Source organism: Colobus angolensis, unplaced genomic scaffold (genome assembly GCF_000951035.1).
Source record: "Colobus angolensis palliatus isolate OR3802 unplaced genomic scaffold, Cang.pa_1.0 Scaffold62, whole genome shotgun sequence".
NCBI lineage: Eukaryota > Metazoa > Chordata > Mammalia > Primates > Cercopithecidae > Colobus > Colobus angolensis.
In genome coordinates, this window is record NW_012119821.1 from 264301 (window position 1) to 282565 (window position 18265).

General features: G+C 45.0%; 1 protein-coding gene across 2 annotated transcripts in view; it reads right to left on the minus strand.

The window, feature by feature from the left end:
* The window catches only part of MCC (mutated in colorectal cancers), a 471854-nt gene that overhangs the window by 63455 nt on the left and 390134 nt on the right, over window positions 1-18265 (minus strand). For both annotated transcript variants that reach the window (XM_011963646.1, XM_011963647.1), the window contains 2 exons: window positions 13019-13182; window positions 10652-10858 (listed from right to left, as the gene is read on the minus strand). In XM_011963646.1, coding sequence (XP_011819036.1) covers window positions 10652-10858; window positions 13019-13182 — 371 coding nt within the window. The remainder of the gene's footprint in view (window positions 1-10651; window positions 10859-13018; window positions 13183-18265) is intronic.

Below are 18265 nucleotides of genomic sequence, written 5' to 3' on the forward strand. Positions count from 1 at the left end.
GGAAAAAGATGAAGATTCCCTTTAGATTAAGAAATAATGAAACAAAAATAGATTCCAGATCTTAAAAGCCTTCTTGTAGGGCTAGGCACAGTGGCTTCGGTGGTGATCCCAATACTTTGGGAAGCCAAGGTGGGAGGGTTGCTCAAGCCCAGGAATTTGAGGCCAGCCTTGGCAATATTGCAAGACCTTGTCTCTACAACAACAACAACAACAACAACAACATTAGCCAGGTGTGGTGCATGCGCCAGTAGTCCCAGCTACTCAGGAGGCTGAGGTGGGAGGATTGCTTGAGACTGGGAGGGAGGTCGAGGCTGTGATGAGTTAGGAGGATCACACCACTGGACTCCAGCCTGGGTGATGGAATGAGACTGAGACACACACACACACACACACACACACACTCTCTCTCTCTCACACACACACTCACACTGCCTTCTCATGGGATAGAGGCACCTCAGGTTCTGTGGGTCTGTGGGTGTTGTTCTGTTTCACTCACTACTGCATTGCCAACACCTTCAACAGGGACCGATACAGTCTCAATAAAATCTACTGAATGCCACTAAAAAACCTATCACCCTAAAATCTAATGCCTACTTAGAATACTGTGGTAGGCTGAATGATGGCCCCAAAGGCATCCACGTCCTCCTAAACCCTGAGAACTGTGAATGCAACCTTGCATGGCAAAAGGGAACTGAGATGGGTAGAGTATCATGGATCGTCTAGGTGGACTCAGGACTCACAACTTCACAACTCAGAAGTTACACCCCTCCCTGTAACAGGGAAGCAGAAATGCCAGAGTTAGAGTTCTGAAGATGCTATAGTGCTGGCTTAGAAGATGAAGGAAGGGGCACAGTCAAAGGATGCAGACTCCTTCTAGATGCTGGAAATGACAAGGAAGTATATTCTCCCCTCTGGTCTTCAGAAAGATGCAGCCTTGCCGACACTTTCATTTTAGTGAATGAGATGCATTTTGGACTTCTGACCCCCCCAGGACTGTAAGATGACAAATTTGTGTTGTTTTAAGCCACTAAATTCATCATAATCTGTTACAGCAGTCACAGGAGATTATACAGCTATTATCAAGAGTGTGGGCAAAAGATTAAGAATCTATCACCTATAGATCTTTGCTGAAAAAATTTCCTAAGAATACATGATTTTCAGTACCAAAAAAATTAAACCTGAGAAAAAGAATGGAATGAAAGAAACAATGGAAGTACAAGAGCTGACGGGGCACAGGTGGTGGAATACTCCTTGCTGCTGTTGGCCGGACGGGCTGGCCAGCATTCCCTGAAGCTGCCCTGGAGTACTTGGTCAAAGCAAGACTATACACACTCTGAATCCCAGCAGTGTCACTCCTGGACATGGGATCCTGAGAAATTCCCACCAGGCTGGAGCAGACACAGGGACCATGCCCTGGAGCACTGTTTGTGGTCATGGGAAGTGGGAAGCAATTTGATTGGCAGCGGCTCTAAATGTAATAGGTGGGTCACTACAGAATGCTCGATGCCCTTAGACACAGAGGGCCAGATGTACACACAGTCATATGGACAAACCTTAAAATTAGAGTGCTGAGGAGAAAAACATAAGAGAAGGCGACAGCACAATAACATTTAAATAAATTAAAAGTAATGCAAAACACTATCTTAGGACATGCACAAAATAGGGGGGAAGGGATGGGATATTATAGGGGATAAATTATTTATAAGGAATAAATTAAAAGAGGGACCAGTGAATGTGACTGATGAATATAATTATCTTCTCTCTCTGCCTTGAGTGCCAAATTAGAACAAAAAAAGCCAGGCATGGTGGTACGCACCTGTAGTCCCAGCTACTCAGGCAGCTTGCTACGCAGGAGGATCACTTAGTCCAGAATTCAAGAGCTGAGTGCACTGTGATTACAACTGTCAATAGCCACTGCATTCCAGCCTGGGCAACATAGCCAGATCCCACAACTACCTATCTCTCTATTGATCTCTCTCTCTCTCTCTTTCTCAATCAATCAAAAAGAAAGTAAATGATGCAAGCCAGGAGCATGAGGGATTAGGCAGAGGGAAGTGAGATGTTGGAGGGATTTGGCACTAGAGCTGTCAAAACAAAGAGTGTGCCCAGAAGCAGGTTTCCAAAGTGCTAGGAAATTCCTCGAAAACGTGAGGCTAGGCAAGTACGAAACAGGTCAGCTATGCGGATGCTTCAATCTCAGGACAACTGTGGGAGCACAGACAAGTCAGCCGATGAAGTCATCTGTGAATATGGCTCACAGATGAGCGACAAGCAGGAAGGCAAGGTGGCACCAGAGTCCCGAGCAGGATCAGAGACATGTTTATTCGCCACAAAAGAAAGAGCCTGTTCCACTGATGATATGTAGCAGTGCTCACTGGGGAGTTGTAATTTCAGGCAATTAGGCTGTAATTCATAATTTCACTGTGTAATGGAGCTGGTTGAGATGAGATGATTTCCATACTATAGAAGGGTGAGAATCACTAGGTTGGGAAAGCGCTACTTAATGAGCTTCATGCAGTTAGTCCCTGTGCAGTTTTTGGAAAGCTGCCGTCTCGAAGTCCAGGGTTTGTAGATATTTTGCCGAGAACCACACCTCTTATTGGAGATTTTATATGATTCTTCTTAGAGCCCTCAAATAATCAGAACCTATTTACAGCAAATATTTATTTCTTCCTATAAACTGAATTTACATGGTGTTTTATTGTTAATGGCAATTTTGACTAGATGGAAACACAAGAGACCACAACATAGAAGGAAAAAAAATCCAACAGCGTTTCCATTTCTCAGTAAGTGTGGTAAGTGTGCTATTTTCTCTTTTGTTCTATAACCCACTAAAGTACCTGGATATGATTATCAAAATAGTTACATCGGAAAAGGCCAGCATTTTGGCAATCTTTTCTTTTCTTCCGTTTTTTTGTTTGTTTGTTTGTTTTGAGACAGAGTCTCGCACATCACCCGGGCTGGAGTGCAGTGGCGTGATCTCGGCTTGCTGCAACCTCCACCTCCCGGGTTCAAGTGATTTTCCTGCCTCAGCCTCCCAAGTAGCTAGGATTACAGGCGCCTGCCACCACGCCCGGCTAATTTTTTGTATTTTTAGTAGAGATGGGGTTTCACTACGTTGGCTAGGCTGGTCTCGAACTCCTGACCTCGTGATCCACCCGCCTCGGCCTCCCAAAGTGCTGAGATTACAGGCGTGAGCCACTGTTCTAGGCCAATCTTCCTAATTTCTTACCAGCTTTTTGACAAATTGAGTCAGCTTCTTTCATGACAGCCAAGAGCTAGCCTTTAAGCAGCCTGGCTTCCTCATAGGTCCAGGGAGGCTGGGGTGAGTAAGCAAATACTGGTGCCCACAGCCAGAGTTGCCTCACAGTCTCCGTGGCTCAAGTGTGTGTAAGGCCCTCGTAAAGTAACTGGGAGCTGTGTCCATGGAAGCGGTGAAAGAACCAGGGTTCTGGGGATTCTCTGCCTTGGATTCCCCCTAAAACTCCCTCAGTCTACAGAGAGGAGGGGAACACAACACTGGACTCAGGTCAAGGTAAATGCACGCATACCACCAGCTTCCTCTTTTCTGCAACAAGCTCACTGTACCTTCACGTAGCATTAGAATGCCAGGAGAGTGGGTCTGTGAAACCCTAAGGAATCTGGCCCCCATGTTGCTGTAACAGAGGATGTTTTACCCACTGCTGGTTTGCATGGGAGTGGGGCTAGGCTGAGGACAAGGGTGGACAGAAGGCTGCAGGAAAGTGGTCTAACCAACAGAATAATGGCAACTGCCTCCCCTAATAAAGCCACCAGATCCCAAATTTTGGTACCTAGAGTTAACATCAATGTAGACTTGGGCAAGTTTGTTAAAGCTTTTGTGAGCCTCTGTTTTCCCATCTCTAAAAAGGGTATAATAATAGCACTTACCAGCTAGGATTCTGGCAACGATTAAACAAAATGCGCAAAATCATCGCCCATCACAAGTAAGTGTTTGAAATATGTTCTGGGCTGGCGGAGCATGGTGGCTCATGCCTGTAATCCCAGCACTTTGGGAGGCCAAGGCAGGCAGATCACGAGGTCAGGAGATCAAGGCCATCCTGGCTAACACGGTGGAACCCCGTCTCTACTAAAAATACAAAAAATTAGCTGGGTGTAGTAGCAGGCAGCTATAGTCCCAGCTAATCTGGAGGCTGAAGCAGGAGACTGGTGTGAACCCAGGAGGCAGAGCTTGCAGTGAGCTGAGATCGTGCCACTGCACTCCAGCCTGGGCGATAGAGCGAGACTCCATCTCAAAAAAAAAAAAAAAAAGAAAGAAATATGTCGCTATTGTCATAATTTAGGTTTTCAAAAATATTTATTTTTAGAGACAGGGTCTTGCTATTACCCAGGCTGGAGTACAGCGGTGTGATCACAGCTCACCGCAGACTTGATCACCTGGGCTCAAGCCACCTTCCCACCTCAGCCCCTGAGAAACTGGGACTATGGGCGCACACCATCACACTTGGCTAATTAAAAAAAATTTTTTTTTTCTTTGGTAGATAAGAGGTCCTGCTATGTTATCCAGGCTGGTGGTTTAGGCTTTGAGTAAGTCCTGCTTTGCCTTTAGAAGTATCTGATTTTAGTCTGAGGAGGGGTCTAATGTGAAAGGGGTTCAGTCTGCAAATGTTCACAGAATGTCAATACTGTCAATATTATTAACAGAGCCTTTCTTAAAAATAAGCCCTACTGAGCTTGCACTGGTAAGCAGCTCCCTCTGGAAGTGATTTCCTTCACGGGGTGAGCTGGGGGACTTGGAACCGTGCCAGGCAGTGCCTCCACGCCTTGGGAGCCCCGGGGTGCCTGCACCCTGGTGGACTCCACCCTCCCTCCTCTTCTAGCTCAGATGACCCTGGTGAAGGGACAGTACAGGGCAGGCTCCACAGAGCAGGCAGCTTCCCCAGGAGACGCTGGGCTCACCACTGCTGCATGGCGGGCCCAGGAGGAGCAGGCTGGGCATGAGGAGAAGGCAGAAAGCCTACAGTTCTTTCTCTCCGTTCACCTGCAGAGAGGAAGCAGAGGACGCTTGGAGAAGCTCTTGGCCCATGTCCAGTGAGTGACCAGAGGACACTGCCTCCTCCTTCCCTGTCTCCAAGTGCTGACCATGATCGTGATGGGGGGGGAGTGTGCCGTGGTGCTGCACCCCATTCACTGACTCTGGCTCATGGAAAGGCCTGGACAGACATCCTCTGAAAGAACTTCCCAATGATTCTGACACACACGTGTGGGGTCACCACAAGATGGATGAGTAAAACTGTCTGTTTCTCTGGAACTCTGATTCATGGCCAAGCCTGGCTGGTGTCATGGTCAAAGCATGTAAATCAGCTGCATCAGAAACTTGGACTGTTGAACCAACATCCACATGCTCCTCCAAGTTCCTAAGCCCCTTTATGGTTAGGTAAAGCCATTTGCCTAGTTCTGGTCAACAGGCAGGGCGCAGAAGCATTTAAATGCTGTGGTGGGAGCTTTCGCGTGGGCTCTGAGGCGGTAGACGGCCAACAGTCTGAGTTTCTGAGTGAATGTATGGATCAGAGACATGCACCTGTCCCCTAACCTGCATTGAACGTACGGTACGGGCAAGAAACAACGTGCCGTGCCACTGAGATTTGGGAAGTGAGCCTGTTATTGCAGAAAAACCTAGCCTCATACTGACTAATATATAAGTCACACAAAAGAAGAGCCACCTGAACCTCCCACTTGGAAGGAGCACACTGAAGCCAGACCCGGCTCCTCTCGGCTCCCTCCCATGCAGCTCGATGAGAGCTGGGGAGAGCTGAGAGGAGCAGTGTTGAGACGGGGCTTGTTTTTACAGAACTTTTATGAATTTAAACTCAGCTAATATTGGCATCCTCTTCCTTATCCTGTAAAGAAATTCCTATGAAGAAATGGAACAAATAAGAAATGAACAAAGTTCAATAAAGGACAAAAAAGAAGACTCAGTTTATATGTGAATACCAAGCCATTAAAAGCTGTCAGATATAGATCATTCCCTATGATCCATACTTTTTTTGTTTTTGCTTAATTTGGAAATTAAAGAGGACAAAGAAGAAAAAAGCAATCACATACTTCCACTGCCCAGATTTAACCTGTTAATATTTTAGCATATTAGTGTCCTCTCTATTTCTATGTATATACTTCTGCATATGAAAAATCACACAATGATATGAATACATTCATTTAAAAAATAAATTAGAACACCATAGAGAAGTTTAAGGTCCCTTTGAGGCCAATACAACGTATTATCATTATGATGTTGATTCATATTTTTCTGGTCTATTTTCAATATTTTTATATACACACATATGAATATCTATGAAATGGAAATTTATACAGCTAGAAATTCGTAATAAAGTACTATTTTGCAGTCTGCGTTTTCTCTATATAGCCCTGTGGTCGAGAAAAGCAACACTGAGGGGAGGTAGAGTGGGACCAGCTCAGATGGGACCATGGCCAAACGAGGCTAAAAGAGATGTGAGGGAAAACACGGATGACTATTTAACCTCGGTAAGATCACAACAGTTACACTTCCAGGCTGGTCTCAAACTCCTGGGCTCAAGTAATCCTCCTGCCTCGGCCTCCCAGAGTGCTAGAAATATAAACGTGAGCCACTGCACCTGGCTAAGGGTGACTTTTATTTGGTTCGAAATAGCATGTCTACTTGTCTCTTGAATTTACTGTGGCAATGAAGCCAGAAGCCACACTCCCAGGATGACAGAAGCTCAGGAGAGACAGATGGAATTCACTCCCAAACACGCAGAAAATAGCCAGGTAGAGCACAGTGTGTAAGGAAGAAATTGTTCACACCTTATGACATGAACATGCAGAAGAATTTTGTAATTCTGAAGAATTCCTACAAAATCTCAGAAGGAACTTACGTGGCCGATTTGTGTTCAAGTCTATGATTCAGTGGGACACAGTTTCACGTGCCTGTGGTCACATCAAGTTTGCTTTGCCAAACGCAGTGCGGAACACACTGATTATTTTTGCCACATCGTGGTTGACTTAAACAAAGTAGCTAAAAAAATGGGAACAATGTGGAGAAAGTGGTTCCTGCCATCAGGCGACTCTCTCTGTGTTTACCTGTCCCCACCACTTGACAGATACCTTTGCAATGATCTGTTTACTTGCCTGTCTCCCCAGCATCCTTGAAGCCAGAGACTGTGTCCTGTTCATCATTGTAACCCCTCTGCCTGGCACAGAGATGACCACCATGTTTATGAAATGAATGAATGAATGAAGAATCAAGTATTTCCTTTCCAGAGTAATTCTCCCTTGCCTACTTTAAGCCCACTTCTTTATGTGTGAGGAAATACATGGCTACATTACAGAGCAAACAGAAATAAATGATTGCCTCATTCAATAATGAACTAGGACCAATAATAAAATTGCCTGTTGTTCCTTAGTTACTGCTCTGCCACTAGCCCAATTTGTTAACTGACTACATTAAAGATCTAATTTAATTAAATCTTGAACAAAGCTCAGAAGATCTACAGAGAGCTCTTTGCTTAATTACAGGCAGGGTTCAAGCACCAATCCTATTGATCTGGTCAGTTAAAATTCTATACAATGAATGTGGCCAAGGGAACAAAGAAAGTGGTCCCAGTTGCTCGCCAGGGAACTTTGATGAACTGTGGATTCAGAGCTGCTATAAAGACAGCAAAGGCAAACCAGCCTTGTACTCTGTACTGTCACAGGGATAAACAGAAAATGGCACTTCAGTTGCTCTGCAGAGCTACACATCGTGAAGAACAGAAGGCAATGACAACCACAAAGGACAGATCCCTTCTGAGGGAAATAAAGCACACTGGGTGGGTGGATGGGTGACGGCTGGAAGAAGACTTTCGGCACTTAAAGTCTAGTAAACAGGCATTCAAATGCATCTAGTACACTTTTTGAGATCCACACTCATCTTGAAATAAAAAGAAATAAATCCCATTCATGGTACGTATATAAATTCCTGAGAGTATCTCTAGTTGAGGAAGAATTAAAAGTTAACATTATTTGAAGGTAACTGAAATAAAAACTATATAAAACCAAACTAGTTGCACAAACTTATAAAAGGTAACAGATGTGACTGGAAGAAAGGTTTTGACTAAAATGTGTCTATGTGTACAGGCCTGTATGTGTGTGTGTGTAATTATCCAATGTCCATGTTAGAGTTCTTCAAACATCTAAGGATTCCTATTTAAAAAAATGACTGAATGCCAAAGACTCACAGGGACTTGGCAGGTCAGGCTATGCATGACCCAGGCAGTCTGGCCCCACAGCCCTGGTACCTAGTGTAGTGCCTCCACACTGTGCTATTCTTAATACTGACCTCCAGAGTTGGAGAAAACAATGGAAAGTGGGGAAGGGGACTTTTTACTTTTTGCTAGTCAATCAAGGGCTGGCAAATGAGAGAAGAAAATTCATTCTAAACCACAATATGTAATTACACCGAAGACCAACAATTTCCCTCACAAAACATGCACCATCAGAATGCACACGCTAAGAGTAAGTACATACCTAATTAGGGCATCAACCATAATCATCAGGGAGTGTAACCCAGGAAATTACAGGTGGCGTGAGCTTTAGTGCTAAGCAAATTTCGTCATGTTGCCCAGATAAAGCCTTTGCTGACTGGGATGATTTACACCTGCTGATGCAAGGATGGAGACTGGCATCCGATATAGCTGCATACTGAAAATATGCTTATGCACGTGAGTTAAGACAAAATGATGTTCAGATATGAGAGGCAGTAGAGCCAGCCTTTTAATTATGACATTAGCACAAATGAAGAAGAGTTGATAACATTTAAAAATAGTAATTTCTTCCATATTTTTCAAATGAGGAAGAGTTGATAACATTCAAAAATAGTAATTTCTTCCATATTTTTATATAATGGCAAGTAAGAATACTTAAAAATGGGTTAAAAACAAAACGATGTACACATCCTGAGCTTGTTGAAGGATAGAAGAGCAAGTTATTTACAAGGTCTTTTTTATGGCTAAGGGAGCAAGAGCAATGGTGAAGGATGATGAGACCCACTAGATGTATTTTTCCCTTTGTTTTTTTTTTTTTTTTTTGAGACGGAGTCTCCCTCTGTCGCCCAGGCTGGAGTGCAGTGGCACGATCTTGGCTCACTACAACCTCCACCTCCTGGGTTCAAGCGATTCTCCTGCCTCAGCCTCCCGAGTAGCTGGGATTACAGGTGCCCAGTACCACGCCCGGCTAGTTTTTGCATTTCTAGTGGAGACGGGGGTTTCATCATATTGGCCAGGCTGGTCTCGAGCTCCTGACCTTGTGATCTGCTTGCCTTGGCCTCCCAAAGTGCTGGGATTACGGGCATGAGCCACTGCGCCCAGCCAGTATTTTTCCCCTTCTAAGTCAACTTTATCTGTGTACAAAAGTAGCAGTCAGAGCACAACTAGAAAACAAGCTTCTAATATTGCCAAGACAGAGAAAGAGAGTCAAGTAAGTCTAGTAATTCAAAGTGAGTTCAGAGGAAACTGTTTGAGGAGTTCATTGCTTCACCCCCACCCATCCAATCACAGATCAAACTCACAGCCAAACACAGAAGTGCTTGTGGGTTCCTGGGATTAAAAACTTCATCTTGGGGCCGGGCGCGGTGGCTCAAGCCTGTAATCCCAGCACTTTGGGAGGCCAAGACGGGCGGATCACAAGGTCAGGAGTTCGAGACCATCCTGGCTAACACGGTTAAACCCCGTCTCTACTAAAAAATACAAAAAACTAGCCGGGCGAGGTGGCGGGCGCCTGTAGTCCCAGCTACTCGAGAGGCTGAGGCAGGAGAATGGCGTGAACCCGGGAGGCGGAGCTTGCAGTGAGCTGAGATCCGGCCACTGCACTCCAGCCTGGGCAACAAAGAAGAGACTCTGACTCAAAAAAACGACTTAAAAAAAAAAAAAAAAAACTTCATCTTGGAAAAACTAGAGGTTTTAACAATTCTGCCGAACATTTCTATCCCGAAACATCACCTCCTTCAGTAATGGATACATGTCCTAAACAAAATGGTACTCAAACTAGGTCAAGCCCTAGGGTGAATAGCAGGAGTCACACGTACACATCTGTAAACACAGAGTCACACACATAATATGCACGCTTAAAGAGATCTGCACATACACACATACATGCATGCACACAATGCATTTTAACTTCAGGAGGTCTGCACCAGGAGAGATGACATTCTACACTAGATTCAGTATAAGTAAATGAGAGCAGGTGCTATAAAGCTAAATAAAATTTTATAGAAAAAAATTAAAAGGGGCAAATTCTGTATTTTTTTCAAATTCTAAAGACTATTAGTTTATCTTAAAGAACATTTTAATTGAGCTTAGAAAAGACGTGTTTACCCTGGAAAGTTTAAAATAACTGCCCCAATATAATTTTATCAACCAGTCAGATTTAAGATTCCAGAGAAAAGTGTGTGTGTGTTTTTTTTAAATCTTACCTTTACACCTTAGCAATTTCAAACTACTTTCAAGAATGACTTCATAACAAGAAAGACATTCCCAAGATTCCCAAGATTACAAATGCCACAAAAATTCTCACGGCGCCCTTGGTGCTGCACACCAGCCTCTCTCAGCCCCATGCCCGGGAAGGGCCTGGCCATCACGGATGCAGCACACACGCTCACCCTCCTCCGGAGTCGGTCCCGCTCTTCCCGGACGGCATTCATGGTGGCCTTGGTCCGGTTCAGTTCTTCCTCTTTGCTGCACAGCATGGCGGTCAGGCTCTCATTCTCTTCCCTCAGCCCAGCCAGCTCCTTCTCCCACCGAGACCTCTCTTCAGCCAGGTTGGGATACAGGTCCCGGCCAAGCACCCCCTCAATCTCCTCAACAGTCTGTAAAACACAGCCCCAAAGAAAAGTCAAGTAAGTTACCTTGGAGAAAGGGGATGGGAAGAAAATAGGCTGAACAGGAATAAATGTCCACAGAGGAGAACACCATAAATGGTGTTCTAGAACCACTTTGTTAAAAACAGTGATCATGACTAGGGATAGCCCAAAGTTATCCTGTTCCCAATTTCAGATGAGGCTCTGTCACTTGCCTGGGGTACAGTCTGTGTTACTCAGCAACCTTCAGAGTAAGAGAAACAGTGAGTCCTCTCCTGGCAGCTGAGTCTGTCTGTGGTGCGAGCTGACACATCCACACAATGCTTATTTCCTTCACTTGAGTTCTAGAGTTGGTGGATACACACAACCAGGCAGAAGGCCATTTAGTGATCCTGGTAATGTGAGGACAAACACGAGGTTGTAAACTGCATACAAAATCTAACTTGAAGCTTCCTAAATTATAGGCCTCCCACGTGCCAACGGAGCGATAAGATAGGTCACATTACCATTTCCAGCTTTTAGTGCCACATCCAAATTCAGATGGTGCAAATGAGGTTCAGTCTCAAGATGTGAAAGGCAAAAATAAACCTCATTGACACAGAAAAGAGGAAGCTCATTGTGGAGATTTCTAAGACAGCAGGGATTAAATTAATTAATAACACAGCTCCAAAATGTAAAGGAAAACCTTAGTAGCACATACAGAGCTTTAAAAAATTCGTTTAAAAACATTTAAAGGAGAAGAAACATGCATAATATTAGGAAAAAAAGGAAGAAGTCATTCTGCTTCACATTTACTGTCCTTTGAAAAAGGAAGCACAAGCCAGTGGATAATGAAACAAGAGGGAGAATTACTATGCAGAATGTGGTGGCTCACACCTGTAATCCCAGCACTTTGGGAGGCCCAGGCGGGTGGATCACCTGAGGTCAGGAGTTCAAGACCAGTCTGACCAACATGGTGAAACCCCGTCTCTACTAAAAATACAAAAATTAGCCGGGTGTGGTGGCGTGCACCTGTAATCCCAGCTACTCAGGAGGCTGAGGCAGGGAGAATAGCTTGAACCTGGGAGGTGGAGGTTGCAGTGAGCTGAGATCACACCACTGCACTCCAGCCTGGGCAACAGAGTGAGACTCCATCTCCAAAGAAAAAAAAAAAGAAAGAGAAGAGAATAGAAAAGAGAATGCCTGAAATACTAAAAAACATAAGGGCACATCACTCTTAGATACTCACGTTGGTTCTCAAATCTTGCTGCCCCTTTCCCCATGTGCTGCTTTGTCCTTCCTTTAAGTCTGGAGACTCTCATCCTACTTGGCTCTGCTCCAGACCCTGTGGCTTTGTCCCTAGCTGGTTGGTAGAGGCCCTTGGCCTCCTCCTTCCCTCTCAACCCCGAGGCTGGGGCTAGACCCAAGTTGACATTAAAATCAAATATAGAGCCCAGGAGATTCCAGAGAAAGAAACACCAGCAACTGCTTCTCCCTGCCCTGAACCACATCAACTACATATTTGCAATTGAGATGAAGAAAGATGGAAAACCAGCAGTGTTACAAACATGCATCATGGTTTACCTTGTGACACCACAGTTCTTTTGTGCAATCCATGATTCCTACTGACAGAAACTTGGGCCTACATTTTCTCTTTATGGGCTCCTCCTAGACTTTTAAATTTGAATTGCTATGCCCAGGTAACTAACTTATGTCAAAGGAATATCAGTAAGACTTGACTTTCCCATCATTCACAATGAGTTTGTGCAGATGCAAAAAATTCCTCTTACCATCTCAAACAGCAAGAGGAATTGATGAATGGACTCCTGAAATTGTATTCTAGAGGCCTTAGAGCGTTTCCAAAACTTACAGCTTAAGAGTGCTCTATGATGAACCACACTAAAATGACATGGTTCAATACTAGCAGTTGGATCGTTTCTAAGTAAATTGTCTTTTTTACTGCAAAGCCAGTGAACCTGACTGCTGACATCATGACTTTTTCTGAAATAATTCAGCCCAACCAAGATTTCTAGGGTCCCCATTTCTACCCCGTGGCCCAATCTATTGTATGGCTCTCATGGAAACTTTCATCTCTAGTAAGTAAGTAAGAAAACTGCGCTTCAAGAGAAGGACTGGACCATTTCCCCTTCAGAACCTCAGAGGGCCTCACAGACGGCGAGGAAGGTCTACCTTAATGGCCAGGTCGCAGTGCTCGCTGGCTGTGGTGAGCTGCTCAATGTGCCTGTCTACCTCGGCCACGGAGAGGCTACAGCTGCTCTTCTTTCTGCCGCAGACGACATTCTCCAGCCCCGTCAGCACCCTCTGCAGTTCTGAGTTCAGGTCACTGCAGTTGTCTGTGAGTGAATGAAGACAAAATGTGTCACACAGGGCAACAAATGCTCTCTGTTTTGCTTACCATGAGGGACCCATTCAGGTAATGGGATGGCAATGGAGCTTGACATTTCAAAGCTCATGCCAGCCTGCCTAACCTCACAGGCACTGCCTCTGAGGCTTGGAGCCAGTGCAACACTCTTTTTATTAAGCAGTTTCAGATGATGGTCATTTTCTGAATTCTCTTATCTTTCATTCAAAGCAGCCACATCTTGAGTTTCTTTAGTAAGAACAAAGAAACGCCCAGAAGAGGCTGTTGGCACTTCCAGAGGCTCTGGTCAACCTGTCTGCTCAGTCATTCAGACAAGCACTAACTGCGGAAAGATCCCGTAACTTTACTAAATGTAACAAAAAGTCTCAGAATGAGCAGAGATGCTAGGTATTTTGAAAAATAGAAACTGTGTAAGAGATAGTCCTCGCCCTCAATGAGCCTAAAACCAAGACTTTTCCATGACAGAACCAATCAATATGCTCCACCGCTGCAATTTAATCCATGTTCTTTCATCGGGGGAAAAATAAACTGTTCTAACAAATTCCTTATTGTTTTCCAATAAGGCAACCAATTCTAATCATTTGATTTTGACTTAAAAACTTGGGTTGCTTTGAACTGCTGGACATCCAGGGCCTGGTCAGAGAAGTAAAAAAATACTTATAATGTGACCCAGATGTATCTCAGAAGACAATTTTGTTGTGAAAAAAACTCCCCTTAAAGTCAAATACAAATTTTGTAACCAGCTATTCTGGATTCTATCGCCATGCTATTCAATTATTGTTGCAGGGCAGATGCTGACTGATTATAGGTAATCTTTCAGAGTATATTCTTCCCCTACATCCAGCCTGACCCTGCATGAAAGTTGCTCGGTGTCTTCCATTTTCTTCTTCTCTGCTGCATGCTTCTCACCACAGGTTCCATGGACTAAAATGGTCGACTGCTTTTGGGACTTACCTTTGGAAGGCTTCAAGAAAACTCTTGGCACAACAGGAACAGGACTTCTCAGAATGTTTTAGTCAACCTCATCTGGTTGCCTCTATCTGTAAATTACCTACATCTAGAGAGATCAGCCTAAGGCTTTCACTCCAACCAGTACACACAGCTACGCCACCTACTTCTCAAACCTGTTCCTCCCTGATCGCTCCCATTTCCATGAATAGCACACCTCCATCCACGCAGTTACTCAGGTGAGCTCTGAGGCAACCTTCCATGCCTTTGCCTGACACGCTAAATCCAATTCATCTCGTGACCACAACCTTCAAAACTTATCCTCAAACTGACCTCTTATTACCATCTCTACTGACACGATCCTGCTTTAAGCCATCATCATCTCTCAGCTGGACCACTGTAACAATCTCCTACCTCCACTCTCCATGCGGTCACCAAAGTTAGCCTCCTAAAAGCGCAGATCAGAACAAGTTATTGTGCTAGCTCGAACTGTCTAATGGCTTCCCATCATCATTCATGTAAAGTCCCAGCTCCTTACCAGAGTCTGTAAAACTCTGCATGATCAAGACTGATGTGCTCAGTTCAGGCTGCACCATGTCCCTGGGGAGCTTTTATAACCTACAGATGCCTAGGCCCCACCCCAAGCCAATCACAATCACAATCTCTGGGGGTGAGGCTTGCACAATGGCAACTTTAGGTTCCTCACTCTGGCTGCACTACTGTGCAGTCAGAGTGAGAACTACTGATCTGATCTTGCCTCACCCGACCACCTTCCCCTGTTCACTATGCTCCATTCTCACTCCTTCCCCTGTTCACTATGCTCCATTCACACTTCTTTCTTCCCCTGGAATATGCCAAACTCCTGTCTGCTCCACAGGTTTCTTTTCCTTTGCTGTTTCCTTTGTCTAGGCTGATTTTTTAAAATTTTAATTAAAAAAAAAAACCCTCCTTTTTAGAGACAGGGTCTTGCTCTGTTGCACAGGCTGGGGTGCAGGGGTACAATCCTAGCTCGCTAAAGCTTTAAACTCTTGGGCTCAACCTATCCTCCCAACTCAGCCTCCCAAGTAGCTGGGACTACAGGTACATATCACCACAAGCAGCTCGTGTTTTTATTTTTGTGCAGAGACAGGGTCTATGTTGCCCAAACTGGTCTCAAACTTTTGGCCTTAAGCGATCCTCCTGCCACAGGCTTCCAAAGTCCTGAGATTATAGGCATGAGCCACCATGCCTGGCCAACCAAATTTCTACATATTGTTCAGCTCTCAGCTCAAATGCTACCTCCCAACAAGCTCTTCCCTATCTAAAGCATGGAGTTTCACCTCCTCCCTTGCGTAGTCCCTATCTTCTTATCCTATTTTTTTGTGGCAATTATCGCTATCTGATTTGACTTATGTGTTTGTTTTCTCTCCTCTACTAAAACATAAGCTCCAGGAAAGAAGGGACTTTGATCTTCCTCACCATTGTATCTCCAACACAGAATAGGGTAGGCAGTCAAATATTATTTTTTAAATGAGCAAAGAGAAACACCACATCACCATTTATTTAATAAACAGGAAGGCTATAAACAGACTCTATAGCAGTATGTTTTTCTCTTTTATCTTTTTTTTTTTTTTTTTTTTTGAGATGGAGTCTCACTCTCTCTCCCAGGTTGGAGTGCAGTGGTGCAATCTCAGCTCACTGCAAGCTCTGCCTCCCAGGTTCAAGCGATTCTCCTATCTTAGCCTCCCGAGTAGCTTGGAATACAGGTGTGTGCCACCACACCTAGCTAATTTTTATATTTTTAGTACAGATGGGGTTTCACCATGTTGGCCAGACTAGTCTCGAACTCCTGACCTCAATGCTTTTGTTCCTTGTTATGGACCTGGACCTGAGCTTCTGACAACTAGGATGCTCATCACTGCAGAGGCCCTCTGGAGATGGAGGCAGGTGGACACCACCACTGGAGGCAAAGGACCCAAGTGAGGAGCAGAACTCCTCAGAGAACACACCAACCAGCCTCTGAATGACCATGTACCCTCTGGTGCAGGTCTCCTGGTATCCAGAGCTGGTGTGAATACGCTATCCTGAGTTACGTGCATTAAGTGCTCATGAGCGAGATGCTCATGAAATATTCAGACATTCTGTGCTGATTTCCCTAACACAGGTCCACCTGATGCAAGAATCACACTGGAAATGTCTGCTGAGGGGCTCTCACAGCAGGGCCGGAGGGGTGGCAACAGGCTGCTTATTGAGGGTGCTGGGTTACAGGGAGCAGGAAGAGGGGCTAGGCATGTGACCCGTATTTCTCTCTCATACTTACATTGGGCAGTTGCCGAGCCCTGACTCAGGCCAGAAGCAGAGTGCAAAGATGGGTAAGAGATGAACCTTAACTGTGAGAGACTCCCAGATTCACAAGGCCACTGCCCCGCCTCTCTGCTGCCCACCACTACTGTAAGGAAAGTAACCATAGAGGCCAGGCGCAGTGGCTCACTCCTGTAATCCCAGTACTTTGGGAGGCCGAGGTGGGTGGATCACCTGAGATCAGAAGTTCAAGACTGGCCTGGCCAATATTGTGAAATCCCATCTCTACTAAAAATACAAAAATTAGCCAGGTGTGGTAGCACACACCTGTAATCCCAGCTACTGGGAAGGTTGAGGCAGGACAATTGCTTGAATCCAGGAGGTGGAGTTTACAGTGAGCTGAGATTATACTCCAGCCTGGGCAACAGAGCAAGATGCAACACTGTATCTCAAAAAAAGAGAGGGGAGGAGAGGGGAGGGGAGAAGAAGAAAAGTGGCCAGGTGTGGTGGCTCATGCCTGTAATCCCAGCACTTTAGGAGGCCAAGGCAGGCAGATCACGAGGTCAGGAGTTCGAGACCAGCCTGACCAACACGGTGAAACCCTGTCTCTACTAAAAATACAAACATTAGCAGAGCACAGTGGTGCATGCCTGTAATCCCAGCTACTCAGGAGGCTGAGGCAGGAGAATCTCTGAATCCGGGAGGTGGAGGTTGCAGTGAACTGAGATCGAGCCATTGCACTCCAGCTCGGGTGACAGAGGGAGACTCTGTCTTTAAAAAAAAAAGAAAAAAGAAGGAAAGAAAGAAAGGGAAGTAACCACAGGTAACACAGTGCAGACACAAGACAGAGAGGTGGCAAGATGTGAGGTCATTTATGTTGATGCACAGACTCTAAAGAGTATCTGCCCTTCAAATCAAGGAGGGCTACGCATGCTTTCTTTGGTCACAGGAAGCTGAATGTATAAAAACACAGGTGGGGTGATGAACCCCACAAACTCCAGTTTGTGCTGCAGAGCTCTGCACTGTGGTTTCACACAGGCCCGTCAGTGACCAGTTAGCACTTGGCTGTCCATTGCTATTTTTCCCTGTTTGGAGCCTCAGGGGAGGATGAGGAGACTGGGCCGCCTGGAGCAGGTATTCTGTGTCCCTGTCAAGGTACTACCTCAAGGTACCAAGCACTCATCACCACTCATCCCCAGCACCCACACGGCTCCAGACAGAACTGTCTTTCAGAGTCTGTGGCATAAGGTGCCACAGTAGGTCCTAAGTATGGGAGCAGAGCTGCTGAATCATATGGTAATTCTATGTTTAACAAAAACAATGAAAAGCAGTGACTCAAATAATTGTACCCCAACATTCATAGCGGCATTATTCACAGTAGCCAAAAGGTGGAAGTAGCCCAGGGGTACACTGACAGATGAAGGAACAAAATGTGGTCTCTCAATACAGCGTAATGTTATTCAGCCTTAAAAAAGAAATAAAATTCTTTCACATGCTACAACATGAACCTTGAAAACATTATACTAATTAGAATAAATCAGACACAACATGACAAATATTTCCACTAATACGAGGTATCTAGAAGAGGCAACTGTGGAGACAGGCGATAAAGTTTACCAGGGGTGGGGGTGATGCAAGAATAGGGAGTTATTGCTTAATGGGTACAGAGTTTATGATGGCACGAAAATGTCCTGGAAATGGGTGGTGGTGATGGTCACATTAACTCTGTGAATGCCACAGAACTGTACACTTAGAAATGATTACCATGGTAAATTTCATGTTTATGTTACCACAATAAATATAATAAATGTATTTCAGGCCGAGCG